The sequence below is a fragment of the Halichoeres trimaculatus genome, unplaced genomic scaffold, assembly GCF_033239565.1.
Source record: "Halichoeres trimaculatus isolate MK-OKI-2021-1 unplaced genomic scaffold, fHalTri1.1 fHalTri1_scaffold_7, whole genome shotgun sequence".
NCBI classification, from domain to species: domain Eukaryota; kingdom Metazoa; phylum Chordata; class Actinopteri; order Labriformes; family Labridae; genus Halichoeres; species Halichoeres trimaculatus.
The window spans coordinates 20,080,319-20,097,819 of record NW_027437185.1 but is presented as its reverse complement, the minus strand read 5'-3'; the positions used below and the strand labels follow the sequence as shown (position 1 = coordinate 20,097,819).

Genomic DNA, 17,501 nt, shown 5'->3' with positions numbered 1-17,501 from the left:
CACCATATTAAAAAATCATACTTATGACTTTTAGTTCTTGTATATAAGAAAAAAAACAAACTTATTTTGATGACTGTTTGATAGGAACTCTCATGCAACTTGTTCCTTTCTAATGTGCCCTCCAGGCTTTGGCTAAATATTTATCTGACTGACTTTGATAACTCACTTTCACGACAGCAAGTACAAACACCTTCAGTGATCAGTCAGGTAGAGCAGGAACCTGAAGCGAAAAACAAGTTCTTAAAAAAGAGGTGCCAGGAGGACATCATGTATCTCTGTGCGGCTTTTGCACAGAGAAGAAGCAAAATACGAACGATCTTTGTGCCTATTGAAAACTACTTTCTTTTTATCAATAAACTTAGGGCAAAATGGCATCCTTTAAAAATGGGAGCACTTTTTTTTTTTTTTTTAAAGATAATAACGCTAAAATTCATCCAACAGCAAACAGTATCATAAGCATCTGCATAGTTGACCATCCTTTGCAACATGTTCATGCCTTACCTCAGTGGATGGTCTCCTCCTGTCAGGGAGCACTAGAGTGTTGGCATGGCTGCCCGGGACTATAGTAGATCCTATACTCATCCTGGGTCCCACTAACATGTAGCGTTTGTCTCCAGATCTGTACTGGATGCTGTGACACAGTGTGCCGTCATAGTTAGTCTCTTGCAGATATTTGGAGGTGTAGTCTGTGGATTTGGAGCACTGCATTGCAATCAGCACGATGATGCTGATGATGAAAAGAGCAGAGACTGAGGCCAAAGTGATCATGAGGTAAAAAGTCACATTACTCTCCTCATCGTGGTTTGTGGCACTTTTCACATCAGAAGCAGCAAAAGCCTCTTTGGGCTCCACAACTTTGACAATGACAGTAGCTGTAGCTGAGAGGGAGACGTTGCCATTGTCTTTGACCAGTATGAGCAGTTTGTGCTCAGCCTCGTCTGTCTCTGTGAATGAGCGAAGTGTTCTGATCTGTCCTGTATAGCGGTCCAAAGCAAAGAGACTGTGCTCAGTGACTTCCTGCAGGGAGAAGAGTAACCAGCCGTTATATCCTATATCAGCGTCATAGGCTCTGACTTTAGTAACCACTTGTCCTGCGTTGGCATTGCGGGGAATCTCCTCCACCCCTTCAGCAGAGCCGTTGGAGCTGAGTGGATACAGGATGACTGGAGCGTTGTCGTTCTGATCCAGAATGAACACGTTGACTGTGACGTTGCTGCTCAGTTGTGGACTTCCAGAATCTGAGGCCACAACGTGGAACTGAAACGTTTTCACTGTTTCAAAGTCAAAACTCTTTAACCCTGTAATGTGTCCATTCTCAGAGTTAATGTTCAGGAATGAGGTCAGTGATTTGTGCTCATCTCCATTTCTCACAATATGATATGAAATCAGAGCATTATCACCCTCATCACAGTCATGAGCACTGACTGAAAACAGAGAGGCTCCTGCTACATTGTTCTCAACCACATAAAAAGTGTAAGGACTGAGTGAAAACTCTGGACTGTTGTCATTCACATCTGAGACAGTCACACTAATTGTTCTCTGAGACGACAGAGGTTGTTGTCCTCCATCTTTAGCTATTATAGTCACATCATACTGAGCCTGCTGCTCTCTGTCTAACAAAGATTTGGTGACTACAGAATACATATTGTCTTGTAATGAAGGTGTTAATGTAAATGGTACATCCTCACTTATATAACAGATCACCTTCCCACACTGTAAAACCCGATAAGTTCACTGAACTAAAAAATTTTGTTGAAACTGATTACATAAAAAAATTTAAGTTATGCTAACTCAGGTTTGTAAGTTAAAGTAACAAGGCAATTCTGAGTGACACTAACTTAATTTAACAAGTAGGGATAACTTTTTTTATTAAGTAACTTTGTACGTTTTATTTGAGTTTAGATAACAAAGAGGGTTTAAGTACTATCAACTGAAATGTTTTGTTTAGCTTCACCACACTTGTTTATGTAAATCCAACTTATTTTTTTTAATTTTAATTAACCTATGCTAACTCACCTATAGTTAAAAGATTTCAGTCAGTTAAAATCAAAAAAGCATGTGCAGTACTTAAAAATTTCTTTGAAACTGATTACATAAAAATTTTTAAGTTGCTGTAACTCAAAACACACCTAACTTACACAAACTGTGAGTGAACACAAAAAGCTCAAATGCAAGTCACTTTATTAAATGACTGAAACATTACCAACCAACACTTCTGAAAAAAAATGTTCAGCAAACCAGTTAGTTACTTGAAAACTTCAAGGTTTTTTTTAAATCACACAACCTCACTTAAACTTACACTTACAGGCAAAAAACCCCCCAAACATTTTAACTTAAAAAACACTAGTCCAGTAATTACAGAGACACACAGTTAATCAAAAAATAGAACTGCATAATGACCCATGGGCACTTTTAACACTAAAGAAGTAGCAACTTCTGCAAAATCATTGAGCTCATTTTGCTTCATATCTTGACTCAACAAACACGCCTAAAACAGTAAGGAGTTCAACTTAAAATTGAACAGCAATATTTTCAAACCACATAATAAAGATTTAGTACACAGTCTTCTGGGGAGTAACAGTCAAATTTGTTGAACTTTTGTGGTTCAAAATTGAAAACAATTAGTTGACAAAAGGTCACTATTAGGGCTCAAGACCCCAGGCTTTGACTCTCCATCCTCCAGGTCCATCAAGAATTTGTTTCAAGTCAGATGTATGGGTGAAGTCCGTTGTGTATCTCAGAGCAGTACATATATCAGTCCAAAAAGCACAACGTACCCTTCAGTCAGTCTTGGAAAGTGGCAGCTATGTTCTCAAGCACAGCAGCAACCTTATCAAGGCAGAAGACCTCAGTATCTGTTGAACTGGAAGTGACTGAGAGGAGCCTCACTGACGGTATGTCATCAACCTGTGGTCCATCTGGCTGTGACACCTAGAGAAAATAACAGAACTGTTATAAAATGAACACCAAAGAAACATAACATGGTTGCCTGAGAGCGAAAGTGTACCCCTAACAAACATTGAATCCAGAAACATAAATCCAGAGTACTCTTAATACAGCTATGTAGGAAGGGCATGGGGGGCAGCAACATGTTGAGCATTAACATCAACTTGTTCTGGCGCCATGAGAAAGCATCCTTAGGTTTAGATTCTTGATAGGGAAGGCATACAGCTACTGATCAAAGGAAATACCTCACAATGGTTGCAGTCCAGCTGGGTGATGCTTACCAATTTTCACATGACAAAGTGAAGAGTAATAAAACAACGTTGGTCAATCATTCAGCCTTGCTGTAGTATAAAGTCATAGGATCTCCAACAGAGGTTCATCAAAACTCCAAGTTCCACTATTAACGTGCACAAAGTACAAAAAAACCCTCACCTGGAGGTCATAGGAGCTGGAGAGCCTATCTAAGACTCCTGCCTCTTCTCTGTGAAAGCAGCTTTCTTCCCCCACTAACTCTGAAGACGAAGAGCTGCAGTCTTCAGGTTGATGTTTGTGATTCTGTGACACACTGAATAAATCAAAATAAATAGAAAAAAAAACATATGTAGCTGTAAAGAAAGGATAACTTACAATGTAAAAAGCACAATGTGACATAAATTGGACATTCCATCATCTCATGTTGTTTTTAATGTATTCTTAAATTACTGGATACAATTTTGACTTTTTACTCATTTTCAATAGTCACAACTATTTCGGTGTGTAAATTTGTTTCATAAGTTTTCAACAAATTTACACACTGACATGTACTGTGGCCAGTAGGTGTCAATTTGCAAACTCCACAACATGACTGCCCACAGAACAACACAAATTCAAGCGCCACAACACAACGGAAGTACAGCCACAACAGAAGTTAAAGAGAGGTCAGTTATCCCAACAGACACAGAAGCTGTGGAAGTAAGTAAATGATTGTTTTCTTTTTTAACTCCAGCTATGATAAATGTAGCTATAAGGCTAAAATCATGACATGACAGATTCATAATGCTAAATATAAGATGACACACTACTGGTTAATATAGAAATATAAGTGCCACGAAGCAGATCACAAGGTGGGACCCCTACAGGCTACATTTATTAGCTGAAGTTAAAAAAGAAAACAATGCTTTACTTATTGTTCTGTGTCCATTGGAAAAACTGACCTCTTTTAACTTCATTTGTGGCTGGACATACGTTGTGTTGTGGCGCTTGCTATTAGAACTCTAAACACAGGGGAATAGCAATTCTGACTTACAAAGTTTGGAATTACATGTCAGTAAACATGATTTGGATTAAATTCGCTGCAGCACATTAGATTTCAAATGACAGCCACTGTGCAAAAAGGGATATTTTACACACTCTATAGACATAATGAACTCAGTACCTGACTGGAGACTCCTTGCATCAGTCCGTTGCTTCCATTTGAAACTATACAACAAAAGAATTGTAAAATTAGAAAGCAGTTAAATTTGAAAAAAAAATAAAATAAAAAATAAAAAAAATCCAATAAAATGTGTTTTCAGAGAAGGTGTTCATTGCAAATGAGAGTTAAAAATAAGTCAAAAACCCTGAAGTATGTTTGGAGAAAATCATCTCCCAGGGCAGAAAAATGTCCCAGCTTGCTCTTTTTAAAATCTTAACTGTTTAAATTCATTGAATGAACAACTAAAATATACACTGAGGGGCTCTTTAAACTCTGGGCTTAAAAACTGTTGCTTCTAAACCAGGCATATTTTAACATACTAGTTATATTTAAAACTGTTCATTAACACCTGTTAGATTTGGTAAGACTCACTGCGCACAGTGTCATGGCGAATATATTGCCACACAGTCTGCTTAATTTTACTCACCATCTGAAAATGCAGCACAAATACAACAAGGAGACAAACCCCTGGAAAAACCTTGTGATAACCGTTGATGTTGTCTGCATCAGAACCTGTCCTGAGAGACACTAAGGACAACGGTAGCGCCGGTCATTAACCCTTAAGTGTCTGGAAATGAATTAGTGGCCTGATTCAAACCTAACATTTTAAAACTAAGTAAAGATTTACCCCTTTATGTGTCAAAAAAATATTAACTCTCAATTCCCCGAGCAGCTGTTTAAAATGTTCTGACATGTATGGGGCAAACATTAAGAGAGTAAAGTAATCAAATTGGTATGAAAATGCTTTTTTGTTCACACACGAAGTAACTTCAGACATAGGAGATGTACTTAATGCAGAAAATACATAAAATAGTGTTGAATTGTTGAAAAAGAAGATTTTACTTACCAGAAAAGCCCGCCTTTGTACAACATTAAGGCAGCAGCGGTCAGTGTGCCAGCACAGCAGAGACGGATAACAAGAAATATCTCTAATACCTGCGCAGGAAATCTAACTCGCAGCCTTTGTAAGGTCCAACAAACGACAAAAAATACAACGGCGAAAGAAAAATATAATAATTTATCTACCAACAACGTTCTCAAGTTCTCTCCGCGAGTTTCTAACGATCTAGCTCTCTGATGCGACGAGCAAAGATGGCGGATTTCTCAGACGGTTCGCTGAGAGCACGTTCGTGCGTGACCGTGACGTCACCGAAAGTGAAAGTTAGATGAATTAAATAATTTGAGTACATTGACCAAAAATACTTAAAGTGATTAAGTAATATTTACTCAAAAATAAAATCTCGTTCTAGCAACTCAAACAAATAGAGGTCAAATAGCCTTTTTGAAAATATGAGTTGATGGAACTCAACTTTTTTATCAAGCTTTTACTGTTGGGTCTTACAGTGCATTGACACCTGAATCCTTATCCTGCACACTTATCAAAGCTACAGTTGTTCCAGGTTTAGAGTCTTCAGGGATAGCTTTGGAAAAGGATGTCACCTCAATCTCAGGTGCATTATCATTCAGGTCTACAATAGCTATAATCACACTCTTTTCTGTTTCCAGTGGCACTGGTCCTTTGTCAGAAGCTTTGATATCAATCTCATACCGGTCTTGCGCTTCAAAATCTATCGGTCCTTTAACGATAATTTCACCCCTATTGGGGTTAACTTCAAAAAGTTTGCGAAGTCTGTTATCAACATTATCACCGAATGAGTAAACTACCTCCCCATTCAAACCATCATCTAAATCTGTGGCATTTACTTGAATGACTGTGGTTCCGATAGGTGCATTTTCTTTAAGCATTGCAGAATATGATTCTTTTGTAAAAACGGGCATATTGTCATTGACATCTAAAACATTAATAATAATTGCCATGGTCCCTGATTTTGCAGGTTTACCTCCATCAACTGCTGTCAACAGTAATCTGTGACTTCTAGCTGTTTCTTTGTCCAGCGGCTTGTGTAAATACAAAAGAGGAATTTTCCCATTCTTTCCTCTGTCCTTTACCTCCAGTCGAAAATGTTCATTTTGACTTAGTCTGTACTGCTGAATAGAAAATGTATCACTGTCTGGATCTCTGGCACCTTGTAGCTGAAAACGCGCCCCGGGTAAAGCAGATTCTGATATCTGTAAACGTGTCTCGTTTTCGGGGAAGGTGGGGGAGTGATCGTTTACATCCAAAACCTCAATCGCGACGTAGTGCACCTCTAACGGGTTCTCCAGCACAGTCTTTATGTTGATAATGCAGCTGCTGGTCCCTTCGCACACCTCTTCTCTGTCTATTTTTCGGTGAACGTGCAAGATGCCATGATTGTTGAGTTCAAACAAAGGTTCAGTAGCTCCAGATACGATGCGAAAGCCTCTGGCATTCAGAGCAGTGTTATCCAGCCCCAAATCTTTAGCGACATTTCCAACAACAGCACCCACCGTCAGCTCTTCAGCAATAGAGTATCGAAGCTGAGCCGAAGCAACATTTGAAGTAAGATCCAAGGTAACAATGAGAAAGAACAGGCGCTCCAACCACCAGCTGTATCCTCGTCGAGACATTTTAGATACAAAAAGGAAAAACAATCACGATCATAAACCAGTCAAATATTTGTCTTGGAAAGAAAAGTCATTTTGAACAAACTCGAACGACACATAAATAGTGTAGACATAAGGCGAAAAGATTCAAACGTCGGAAGCCATCGCCCTCCACCGCACGAGTGCATCCCCGTCGCGAAAAACCACCAAACCTCTCACGTGACGTGGAGGATGTTTAACCGAGGGTCGTTCATTTGAACAAGCAGTGACACCGTGCGAGCTGATGCCACCATGCAGATTTTACATGAAGAAAAATCCATCTTAAGTTAAATCAACATAGATAAGTCAATAAAATAAACGCTGATTGCTCAAAAAGTAACCATTCTCCTGATAGCATAAGTAAAAAACAAACGAAGAAAAAAATCTAAACAGATGATACACCAGAGGTTCAACTGAACTGCGTTAGATAAACACATCCTTTTGTTTGAGAAAAAAAAAATGCGCGTTTTGATTGTGTGCCAGTAACTGGTTTTAAGCCACTCCTTTATACCTCTGTAGATATTCTCCTTCCATCTGAGCACTCAATAATCATACCACTGTGTTATACTGATCAGTTAACAGGATGAGCTGTATGTGAGCCAACCACACAGGTACCTGTTATCAAACTTCTGCAGTTATCAGTCCCACTCTCAACCATAAGGGTTTTTCTGTTAGAATACTGCAGTTTCTGTCTTTCCAGCTACGATAAGAAGATGCTTATTTCTGTCCTATTTGTCTCCCAAATCATTCAGCTCTGGATCTCATCAGTTACAAGAATTCACAGCAAAGATGCTATGACTGAAGTGTGACCTTTCTACATCACCAGATGCTCACCCTGCTACACACACACACGCACACATACACAGAGAGAGAGAGAGAGAGAGAGAGAGAGAGAGAGAAAGGTGTATATTGGAGCAATTTGGTTGTCAACAAATATCTGAAAAGCTGACACTACAAAGTTGCAGCAAAAGTGTATCAGAAATACAATGCCAACAGGAAAATCCTCAGCATCACTGCAGTATGCTTGAACAAAGTTAGTGCACTTCAGCACCATGGATAGTGACTCCAAGCAGACTTGCTACCCCTTCTTCTCTCTCATCCACGGTGTCTCCTTAGTGTCTCCTCATATATTCTGCCTCTTATGCAATGATGATCACGACCAATACTGTTACCCATCAGTGTATCAAAGTCAGCATGAATTAATCATCTCTGGTAAAAAAAAATCTCTCCCATTATGTGTCTCAAAAAAGTTGCCCCAAACAGTATACACACAGACTTCTCTCTTTACAAGAGAAATCTTTATTTATTTTCTGTGCAGTAACTTGTCTATGATGCATCTAACTTTTACCCATATTCATGCTAAAACATTTATATATTTCAGCACCAAGGGTAGAGACTTCAATACATGCCACAGCTTTTTTTTTTCTTCGCTTGATGCTCTACAGTAAATTTGTCCTTACAGTTAAGATAAACACCATATTAAAAAATCATACTTATGACTTTTAGTTCTTGTATATAAGAAAAAAAACAAACTTATTTTGATGACTGTTTGATAGGAACTCTCATGCAACTTGTTCCTTTCTAATGTGCCCTCCAGGCTTTGGCGAAATATTTATCTGACTGACTTTGATAACTCACTTTCACGACAGCAAGTACAAACACCTTCAGTGATCAGTCAGGTAGAGCAGGAACCTGAAGCGAAAAACAAGTTCTTAAAAAAGAGGTGCCAGGAGGACATCATGTATCTCTGTGCGTCTTTTGCACAGAGAAGAAGCAAAATACGAACGATCTTTGTGCCTATTGAAAACTACTTTCTTTTTATCAATAAACTTAGGGCAAAATGGCATCCTTTAAAAATGGGAGCACTTTTTTCTTTTTTTTTAAAGATAATAACGCTAAAATTCATCCAACAGCAAACAGTATCATAGGCATCTGCATAGTGGACCACCCTTTGCTCCATGTTTATGTCTTACCTCAGTGGATGCCCTCCTCCTGTCAGGGAGCACTAGTGTGTTGGCATGGCTGCCCGGGACTATAGTAGATCCTATACTCATCCTGGGTCCCACTAACATGTAGCGTTTGTCTCCAGATCTGTACTGGATGCTGTGACACAGTGTGCCGTCATAGTTAGTCTCTTGCAGATATTTGGAGGTGTAGTCTGTGGATTTGGAGCACTGCATTGCAATCAGCACGATGATGCTGATGATGAAAAGAGCAGAGACTGAGGCCAAAGTGATCATGAGGTAAAAAGTCACATTACTCTCCTCATCATGGTTTGTGGCACTTTTCACATCAGAAGCAGCAAAAGCCTCTTTGGGCTCCACAACTTTGACAATGACAGTAGCTGTAGCTGAGAGGGAGACGTTGCCATTGTCTTTGACCAGTATGAGCAGTTTGTGCTCAGCCTCGTCTGTCTCTGTGAATGAGCGAAGTGTTCTGATCTGTCCTGTATAGCGGTCCAAAGCAAAGAGACTGTGCTCAGTGACTTCCTGCAGGGAGAAGAGTAACCAGCCGTTATATCCTATATCAGCGTCATAGGCTCTGACTTTAGTCACCACCTGTCCTGCGTTGGCATTGCGGGGAATCTCCTCCACCCCTTCAGCAGAGCCGTTGGAGCTGAGTGGATACAGGATGACTGGAGCGTTGTCGTTCTGATCCAGAATGAACACGTTGACTGTGACGTTGCTGCTCAGTTGTGGACTTCCAGAATCTGAGGCCACAACGTGGAACTGAAACGTTTTCACTGTTTCAAAGTCAAAACTTTTTAACCCTGTAATGTGTCCATTCTCAGAGTTAATGTTCAGGAATGAGGTCAGTGATTTGTGCTCATCTCCATTTCTCACAATATGATATGAAATCAGAGCATTATCACCCTCATCACAGTCATGAGCACTGACTGAAAACAGAGAGGCTCCTGCTACATTGTTCTCAACAACATAAAAAGTGTAAGGACTGAGTGAAAACTCTGGACTGTTGTCATTCACATCTGATACAGTCACACTAATTGTTCTCTGAGACGACAGAGGTTGTTCCCCTCCATCTTTAGCAATTATAGTCACATCATACTGAGCCTGCTGCTCTCTGTCTAACAAAGATTTGGTGACTATAGAATACATGTTGTCTTGTAATGAAGGCGTTAATGTAAATGGTACATCCTCACTTATATAACAGATCACCTTTCCATTTACTCCTGAATCTTTATCCTGCACACTTATCAAAGCTACAGTTGTTCCAGGTTTAGAGTCTTCAGGAATAGCTTTGGAGAATGATGTCACCTCAATCTCAGGTGCGTTATCATTCAGGTCTACTATTGTGATGATCACACTCTTTTCTGTTGCTAGGGGCACTTGTCCTTTATCGGAGGCTTTGATATCAATTTCATATCTGTCTTGTGCTTCAAAGTCAATAGGTCCGTTGACCACAATTTCACCCGTGAGAGGCTCAACTTCAAAGAGTTTGCGTAACCTATTATTTACATTATCACCGAATGAGTAAACCACCTCCCCATTCAACCCATCATCTAAATCTGTGGCATTAACTTGAATGACTGTGGTTCCAATAGGTGCATTTTCTTTAAGCATTGCAGAATATGATTCTTTTGTAAAAGCTGGCATATTGTCGTTGACATCTAAAACATTAATAATTATTGCCATGGTTCCTGATTTTGCAGGTTTACCTCCATCAACTGCTGTTAACATTAATCTGTGACTCCTAGCTGTTTCTTTGTCCAGCGGCTTATGTAAATACAAAAGAGGTGTCTTTCCATCCTTTCCTCTGTCCTTTACCTCCAGTCGAAAATGTTCATTTTGACTGAGCCTGTAATGTTGAACAGAAAACGTCTCACTATCTGGATCACTGGCACCTTGTAGCTGAAAACGTGTCCCAGGTAGAGAGGATTCTGATATCTGTAAACGTGTCTCGTTCTCGGGGAAGGTGGGGGAGTGATCGTTTACATCCAAAATCTCAATCGCGACGTAGTGCACCTCTAACGGGTTCTCCAGCACAGTCTTTATGTTGATAATGCAGCTGCTGGTCCCTTCGCACACCTCCTCTCTGTCTATTTTTCGGTGAACGTGCAAGATGCCATGATTGTTGAGTTCAAACAAAGGTTCAGTAGATCCAGATACGATGCGAAAGCCTCTGGCATTCAGAGCAGTGTTATCCAGCCCCAAATCTTTAGCGATATTTCCAACAACAGCACCCACCGTCAGCTCTTCAGCAATAGAGTATCGAAGCTGCGCCGAAGCAACATTTGAAGTAAGATCCAAGGTAACAATGAGAAAGAACAGGCGCTCCAACCACCAGCTGTATCCTCGTCGAGACATTTTAGATACAAAACGGAAAAACAATCAAGATCATAAACCAGTCAAATATTTGTCTTGTAAAGAAAAAGCATTTCGAACCAACTAGAACGACACATAAATAGTGTAGAAACGTAGGGAAACGATTTAAATGTCGGAAGCCATCGCCCTCCACCGCACGAGTGCATCCCCGTCGCGAAAAACCACCAAACCTCTCACGTGACGTAGAGGATGTTAAACCGAGGGTCGTTCATTTGAACAAGCAGTGACACCGTGCGAGCTGATGCTACAATGCACACACACTTTACAAGGAGGAAAACCTTCTCAACCCAACTTTTTGTTAAACTAATTCACTCTGTAATTGTCAGGTTGAACGAAAGTGCTCTAATTCAACCGTCAGTGTCAATGAAATTACAAGTTACGAAACATATTTATAAGTAAATCACGTGAGATACATACATACATTGTATATAAAAGGAAAAGTTATTTTTTTCTTTTTTAATTTCAATTACTTGTTAAAGCTACGTGTTCTCGCCTGTACCATATATTCCTCTTATGTTAGAGCACCTACTGTTTATGCTTAGGTGTACTATCTGTTAGCAAACTTCTACAGTTAACAGTCTCACTATATTCTTATTCTTTTTTAAAAAAATCAACCAGTTCTGTTCTTCTGTTGGAACACTACAGTTTCTATCTTTCCATATTTAATGAAACAGATGCAAACTTCTGTCCCCTTTGTTTCCTAAATCATTTAGATATGGATCTCATCAATTCCGAGTATTCACAATAGAGATGCTATGACTGCAGTCTGACCTTCCTACATCTCTAGATGTCCATTCTGCCCCCCGCCACACACACACACACACACACACACACACACACACACACACACACACACACACACACACACACACACACACACACACACACACAGAGAGAGAGAGAGAAAGGTGTATATTGGAGCAATGTGGTTGTCAACAATTATCTAAAAAGCTGACACTACAAAGTTGCAACAACAATGTGTCAGACATGATATACCAACAGGATAATATTGAGCATCACTGCAGTATGCTTTAAAACAGGCTGTGGACTTCAGCACCATGGATAGTGACTCCAAGCAGACCGACTTTCCCCTTTTCTCTCTAATCCACGGTGTCTCCTTAGTGTCTCCTCAGATGTTCTGCCTCTTATGCAATGATGATCACGACCAATACTGTTACCCATCAGTGTATCAAAGTCAGCATGAATTAATTAAATTTGATCACGAATATTAATCATTTCTGGCAAGACTCTCTACCGTCATGTTTCCCCAAAAGTTGCCGCAAACACTCTACACACAGACTACTCTCCTTTCGAGATAAATCTTTATTTCTTTTCTATGCAGTTACTTATTTAGGATGTGTCTCACCTCTATGAAAACATTCATATATTCCAGCACCAAGGAAAGAGCCTTCAATATATGCTGCAGCTTTTTTCTTCGCTTGATGCCCAAGTGAAAAATGCCTCTGCAGTGAGGATGGCAACACATTGATAACACAAAATCATCCTAAAGACTTTTATTTCTTATCATTATAATACTTATATTGATGACTTTTAAATAAGAACTCTTATGTATAATGTTTATTTGTAAAGTTCCATACTGGCTTTAGCTTATTTTTTCTTACTGATTTTGATAAATCATATCTTTTGAAAGAAAATGAGCACAAATCTTGAGTGTTCATTTAAATAGACCAGGATATTAAATGCAGACAACAAAGTCCTAGGAAAGGAGAAGCCAGGAGGACATCATGTATCTCTTTGCAGCTTTTGCACAGAGAAGAAGCAAACTATAATAAGTCTTTGTGTGTATTGAAAACTAGATTCCCTTTTAATAAAAAAGAGGACAAAATGGAATCCCCTCACAAAAAAAATCAAAAACATTTTGCTAAGATAATAACTCTAAAAATCATCCAACATCTAATAATATCACAAACATCTGCATATTTACCACTTTTGCTCCATATTAATGTCTTAAAACTGATGACCAAAAACTTGGTAATATCTGCAACTCGGATGAAGGACCTACAGCATCTGTAAACAACTCCCACTAACATCATACATCAAGGTTCATGCTCCATTAAACAACACACAACCTCAAAGCTTTTGAGCACTGGACATCGCCCTTGCAACATGTTTATGTCTTACCTCAGTGGAGGCCCTCCTCCTGTCAGGGAGCACTAGTGTGTTGGCATGGCTGCCCGGGACTATAGTAGATCCTATACTCATCCTGGGTCCCACTAACATGTAGCGTTTGTCTCCTGATCTGTACTGGATGCTGTGACACAGTGTGCCGTCATAGTTAGTCTCTTGCAGATATTTGGAGGTATAGTCTGTGGATTTGGAGCACTGCATTGCAATCAGCACGATGATGCTGATGATGAAAAGAGCAGAGACTGAGGCCAAAGTGATCATGAGGTAAAAAGTCACATTACTCTCCTCATCATGGTTTGTGGCACTTTTCACATCAGAAGCAGCAAAAGCCTCTTTGGGCTCCACAACTTTGACAATGACAGTAGCTGTAGCTGAGAGGGAGACGTTGCCATTGTCTTTGACCAGTATGAGCAGTTTGTGCTCAGCCTCGTCTGTCTCTGTGAATGAGCGAAGTGTTCTGATCTGTCCTGTATAGCGGTCCAAAGCAAAGAGACTGTGCTCAGTGACTTCCTGCAGGGAGAAGAGTAACCAGCCGTTATATCCTATATCAGCGTCATAGGCTCTGACTTTAGTAACCACTTGTCCTGCGTTGGCATTGCGGGGAATCTCCTCCACCCCTTCAGCAGAGCCGTTGGAGCTGAGTGGATACAGGATGACTGGAGCGTTGTCGTTCTGATCCAGAATGAACACGTTGACTGTGACGTTGCTGCTCAGTTGTGGACTTCCAGAATCTGAGGCCACAACGTGGAACTGAAACGTTTTCACTGTTTCAAAGTCAAAACTTTTTAACCCTGTAATGTGTCCATTCTCAGAGTTAATGTTCAGGAATGAGGTCAGTGATTTGTGCTCGTCTCCATTTCTCACAATATGATATGAAATCAGAGCATTATCACCCTCATCACAGTCATGAGCGCTGACTGAAAACAGAGAGGCTCCTGCTACATTGTTCTCAACAACATAAAAAGTGTAAGGACTGAGTGAAAACTCTGGACTGTTGTCATTCACATCTGATACAGTCACACTTATTGTTCTCTGAGACGACAGAGGTTGTTCCCCTCCATCTTTAGCTATTATAGTCACATCATACTGAGCCTGCTGCTCTCTGTCTAACAAAGATTTTGTAACTATAGAATACATATTGTCTTGTAATGAAGGGGTCAATGTAAATGGTACATCCTCACTTATATAACAGATCACCTTTCCATTGACACCTGAATCCTTATCCTGCACACTTATCAAAGCTACAGTTGTTCCAGGTTTAGAGTCTTCAGGGATAGCTTTGGAAAAGGATGTCACCTCAATCTCAGGTGCGTTATCATTCAGGTCCACGATAGTTATGACCACACTCTTTTCTGTTTCCAGGGTCACTGGTCCTTTATCTGAAGCTTTAATATTGATTTCATACCTGTCTTTTGCTTCAAAATCAATCAGTCCTTTGACAATTATTTCACCTGTAATAGGGTTGACCTCAAAAAGTTTACGTAACCTATTATTCACATTATTCCCAAATGAGTAAACTACCTCCCCATTCAAACCATCATCTAAATCTGTGGCATTGACTTGAATGACTGTGGTTCCAATAGGTGCATTTTCTTTAAGCATTGCAGAATATGATTCTTTTGTAAAAACCGGCATATTGTCATTGACATCTAAAACATTAATAATAATTGCCATGGTCCCTGATTTTGCAGGTTTCCCTCCATCAACTGCTGTTAACATCAATCTGTGACTTCTAGCTGTTTCTTTGTCCAGCGGCTTGTGTAAATACAAAAGAGGAATTTTTCCATCCTCTCCACCACCTTTCACCTCCAGTCGAAAGTGCTCATTTTGACTGAGTCTGTACTGCTGGATCGAAAACGTATCACTGTCTGGATCTCTGGCACCTTGTAGCTGAAAACGCGCCCCGGGTAAAGCTGATTCAGATATCTGTAAACGTGTCTCGTTCTCGGGGAAGGTGGGGGAGTGATCGTTTACATCCAAAACCTCAATTGCGACGTAGTGCACCTCTAACGGGTTCTCCAGCACAGTCTTGATGTTGATAATGCAGCTGCTGGTCCCTTCGCACACCTCCTCTCTGTCTATTTTTCGGTGAACGTGCAAGATGCCATAATTGTTGAGTTCAAACAAAGGTTCAGTAGCTCCAGATACGATGCGAAAGCCTCTGGCATTCAGAGCAGTGTTATCCAGCCCCAAATCTTTAGCGATATTTCCAACAACAGCACCCACCGTCAGCTCTTCAGCAATAGAGTATCGAAGCTGAGCCGAAGCAACATTTGAAGTAAGATCCAAGGTAACAATGAGAAAGAACAGGCGCTCCAACCACCAGCTGTATCCTCGTCGAGACATTGTGGAATAAGAAAAAGGAACACAAGAAAACGAAAATGAATTTGTCAAATGTTTGTCTGTAAAAGAGCCCGCATTTTGAACCAATATGAACAGCAGCCAAATACTGGTTCAGGGAAACGATTTAAACGTCGGAAGCCATCGCTCGACAAAGCAGGAGTACACCCAGTCGCGAAAAACCACCAAACCTCTCACGTGACGTAGAGGATGTTTCACAGAGTCGTTTCTTCGAGCAAGCAGTGACACCGTGCGAGCTGATGCCACAATGCAGGAAAACTTTACATGGAGAAAAACAACTTCAAGTTTATCTGATTTTTAATGCACTCTGAAAATGTAAGCATGGACGAACTTGGAGTACACTCCCTGCCAGTATGAATCAAAGTACAGACGATACAACAAAAATGCAACTGAATTCCAGGATCTACATCAAAAAAAAAAAAAATACAAGGCTATCGTTTTTTTGTTTCGTTTTGTTTTGTTTTTCTATTTACAACTCTTATCGTGTTCCCCTTCTCTCGGGAAGACCAGTGCTGATGCTCTAGTGTTAAAATGATTACCCAGGGCTGTGCAAGACAACACAACTGTCTTCATGCAAACTCTGCACTTCTCAATTTCCTTGTATTTATTTCTTCAAACTAAAAATTTAAACTGAACCATCTAAAATAGTTGGATGCTCGTTTTTGCTTCAGTATGCTTGAAAACACTGAGTGCACTTCAGCACCACGGATAGCGATTAAGACCTACCGCCCACTTTTCTCACAGCAACAATGTTCTTTAGTCTCTGGCAAAGCCCTCTGCCCAATGTTCTCCATAAATGTGATTGAAAATCACGAAAAGTTTTTTGTCTCTTTTTTTTTCTTAAGACGGTGAAGATATTTTCTCTTTTTGATGTAACTTGATTGATATGTGTCTTTCAGCATTACCCATATACTTGCAAACAGTGGCTATTCTTAAAACCAGGGAAGGCTTGGAAAGCCAAGACAGAGTTTTTCACAGTCCCTTTCTCATTGCTTTTCATGTAAATTGCAGCCCATCAGTGTAGTGATTATAAATACTACAATGAAAAAATAACAAACGGAACTAAAAACAAGGAAAAACATTGTTTATGGTTTCATTATTAATTTGTTGAATGCAGTCAAAAGGTATTTGCCTATCTTTACAATAAGAAGCTGGAAAGGCAATGGGTAACTTTCCCGAAATCAATTATTTCAGGTCAGTAAACAAACACCTCAAGTGTTCATATCAACAACAGCAAGATTCCGGGTGTAACACAGCAGTGAGCAACTAGCACAAAACTGATAAGGCAAAATATCTGCAAACTCAGATTAAAGGACCCACGGCGTCTGTTTAAACACACCGACTAACATCATACATCTAAGTTAATGCTACATTAGACATCACACATTCTTAAAGCTTCTGAGCACTGGACATTGCCCTTGCAACATGTTTATGTCTTACCTCAGTGGATGGCCTCCTCCTGTCAGGGAGCACTAGTGTGTTGGCATGGCTGCCCGGAACTATAGTAGATCCTATACTCATCCTGGGTCCCACTAACATGTAGCGTTTGTCTCCAGATCTGTACTGGATGCTGTGACACAGTGTGCCGTCATAGTTAGTCTCTTGCAGATATTTGGAGGTATAGTCTGTGGATTTGGAGCACTGCATTGCAATCAGCACGATGATGCTGATGATGAAAAGAGCAGAGACTGAGGCCAAAGTGATCATGAGGTAAAAAGTCACATTACTCTCTTCATCATGGTTTG

The 17,501-nt window shown here is 40.1% G+C and overlaps 3 protein-coding genes and 1 long non-coding RNA gene across 21 annotated transcripts in view; 1 reads left to right on the top strand and 3 right to left on the bottom strand.

Moving 5' to 3' along the window:
- LOC141793334 (fibroblast growth factor 18-like) overlaps nt 1-17,501 on the top strand; it is a 296,332-nt gene that overhangs the window by 90,233 nt on the left and 188,598 nt on the right. The gene's annotated exons all lie outside the window — the stretch shown is intronic.
- Nucleotides 1-17,501, bottom strand: part of LOC141793331 (protocadherin alpha-C2-like) — a 222,007-nt gene that overhangs the window by 119,222 nt on the left and 85,284 nt on the right. The window contains exon 1 of one of the 14 annotated variants that reach the window (XM_074673941.1): nt 13,390-15,862. The exons of 12 other annotated variants lie outside the window; for them this stretch is intronic. In XM_074673941.1, the coding sequence (XP_074530042.1) occupies nt 13,390-15,741 (2,352 nt within the window). In that variant the 5' untranslated portion in view covers nt 15,742-15,862. Of the gene's footprint in view, nt 1-8,877; nt 11,345-13,389; nt 15,863-17,501 lie in introns of those variants that run through there. One more of the 14 variants, XM_074673942.1, reaches the window with a different exon arrangement.
- Nucleotides 200-7,002, bottom strand: LOC141793828 (protocadherin alpha-3-like). The gene is made up of 3 exons (XM_074674698.1): nt 5,747-7,002; nt 502-1,713; nt 200-220 (listed from the first exon to the last, which is right to left on the bottom strand). The coding sequence occupies exons 1-3, from the start codon at nt 6,887-6,889 to the stop codon at nt 200-202; spliced, it is 2,376 nt and encodes a 791-aa protein (XP_074530799.1). The 5' UTR covers nt 6,890-7,002.
- Nucleotides 2,323-5,584, bottom strand: LOC141793580 (uncharacterized). The gene is made up of 4 exons (XR_012598414.1): nt 5,247-5,584; nt 4,361-4,404; nt 3,379-3,511; nt 2,323-2,931 (listed from the first exon to the last, which is right to left on the bottom strand). It is a non-coding gene; the product is annotated as an uncharacterized LOC141793580 (long non-coding RNA).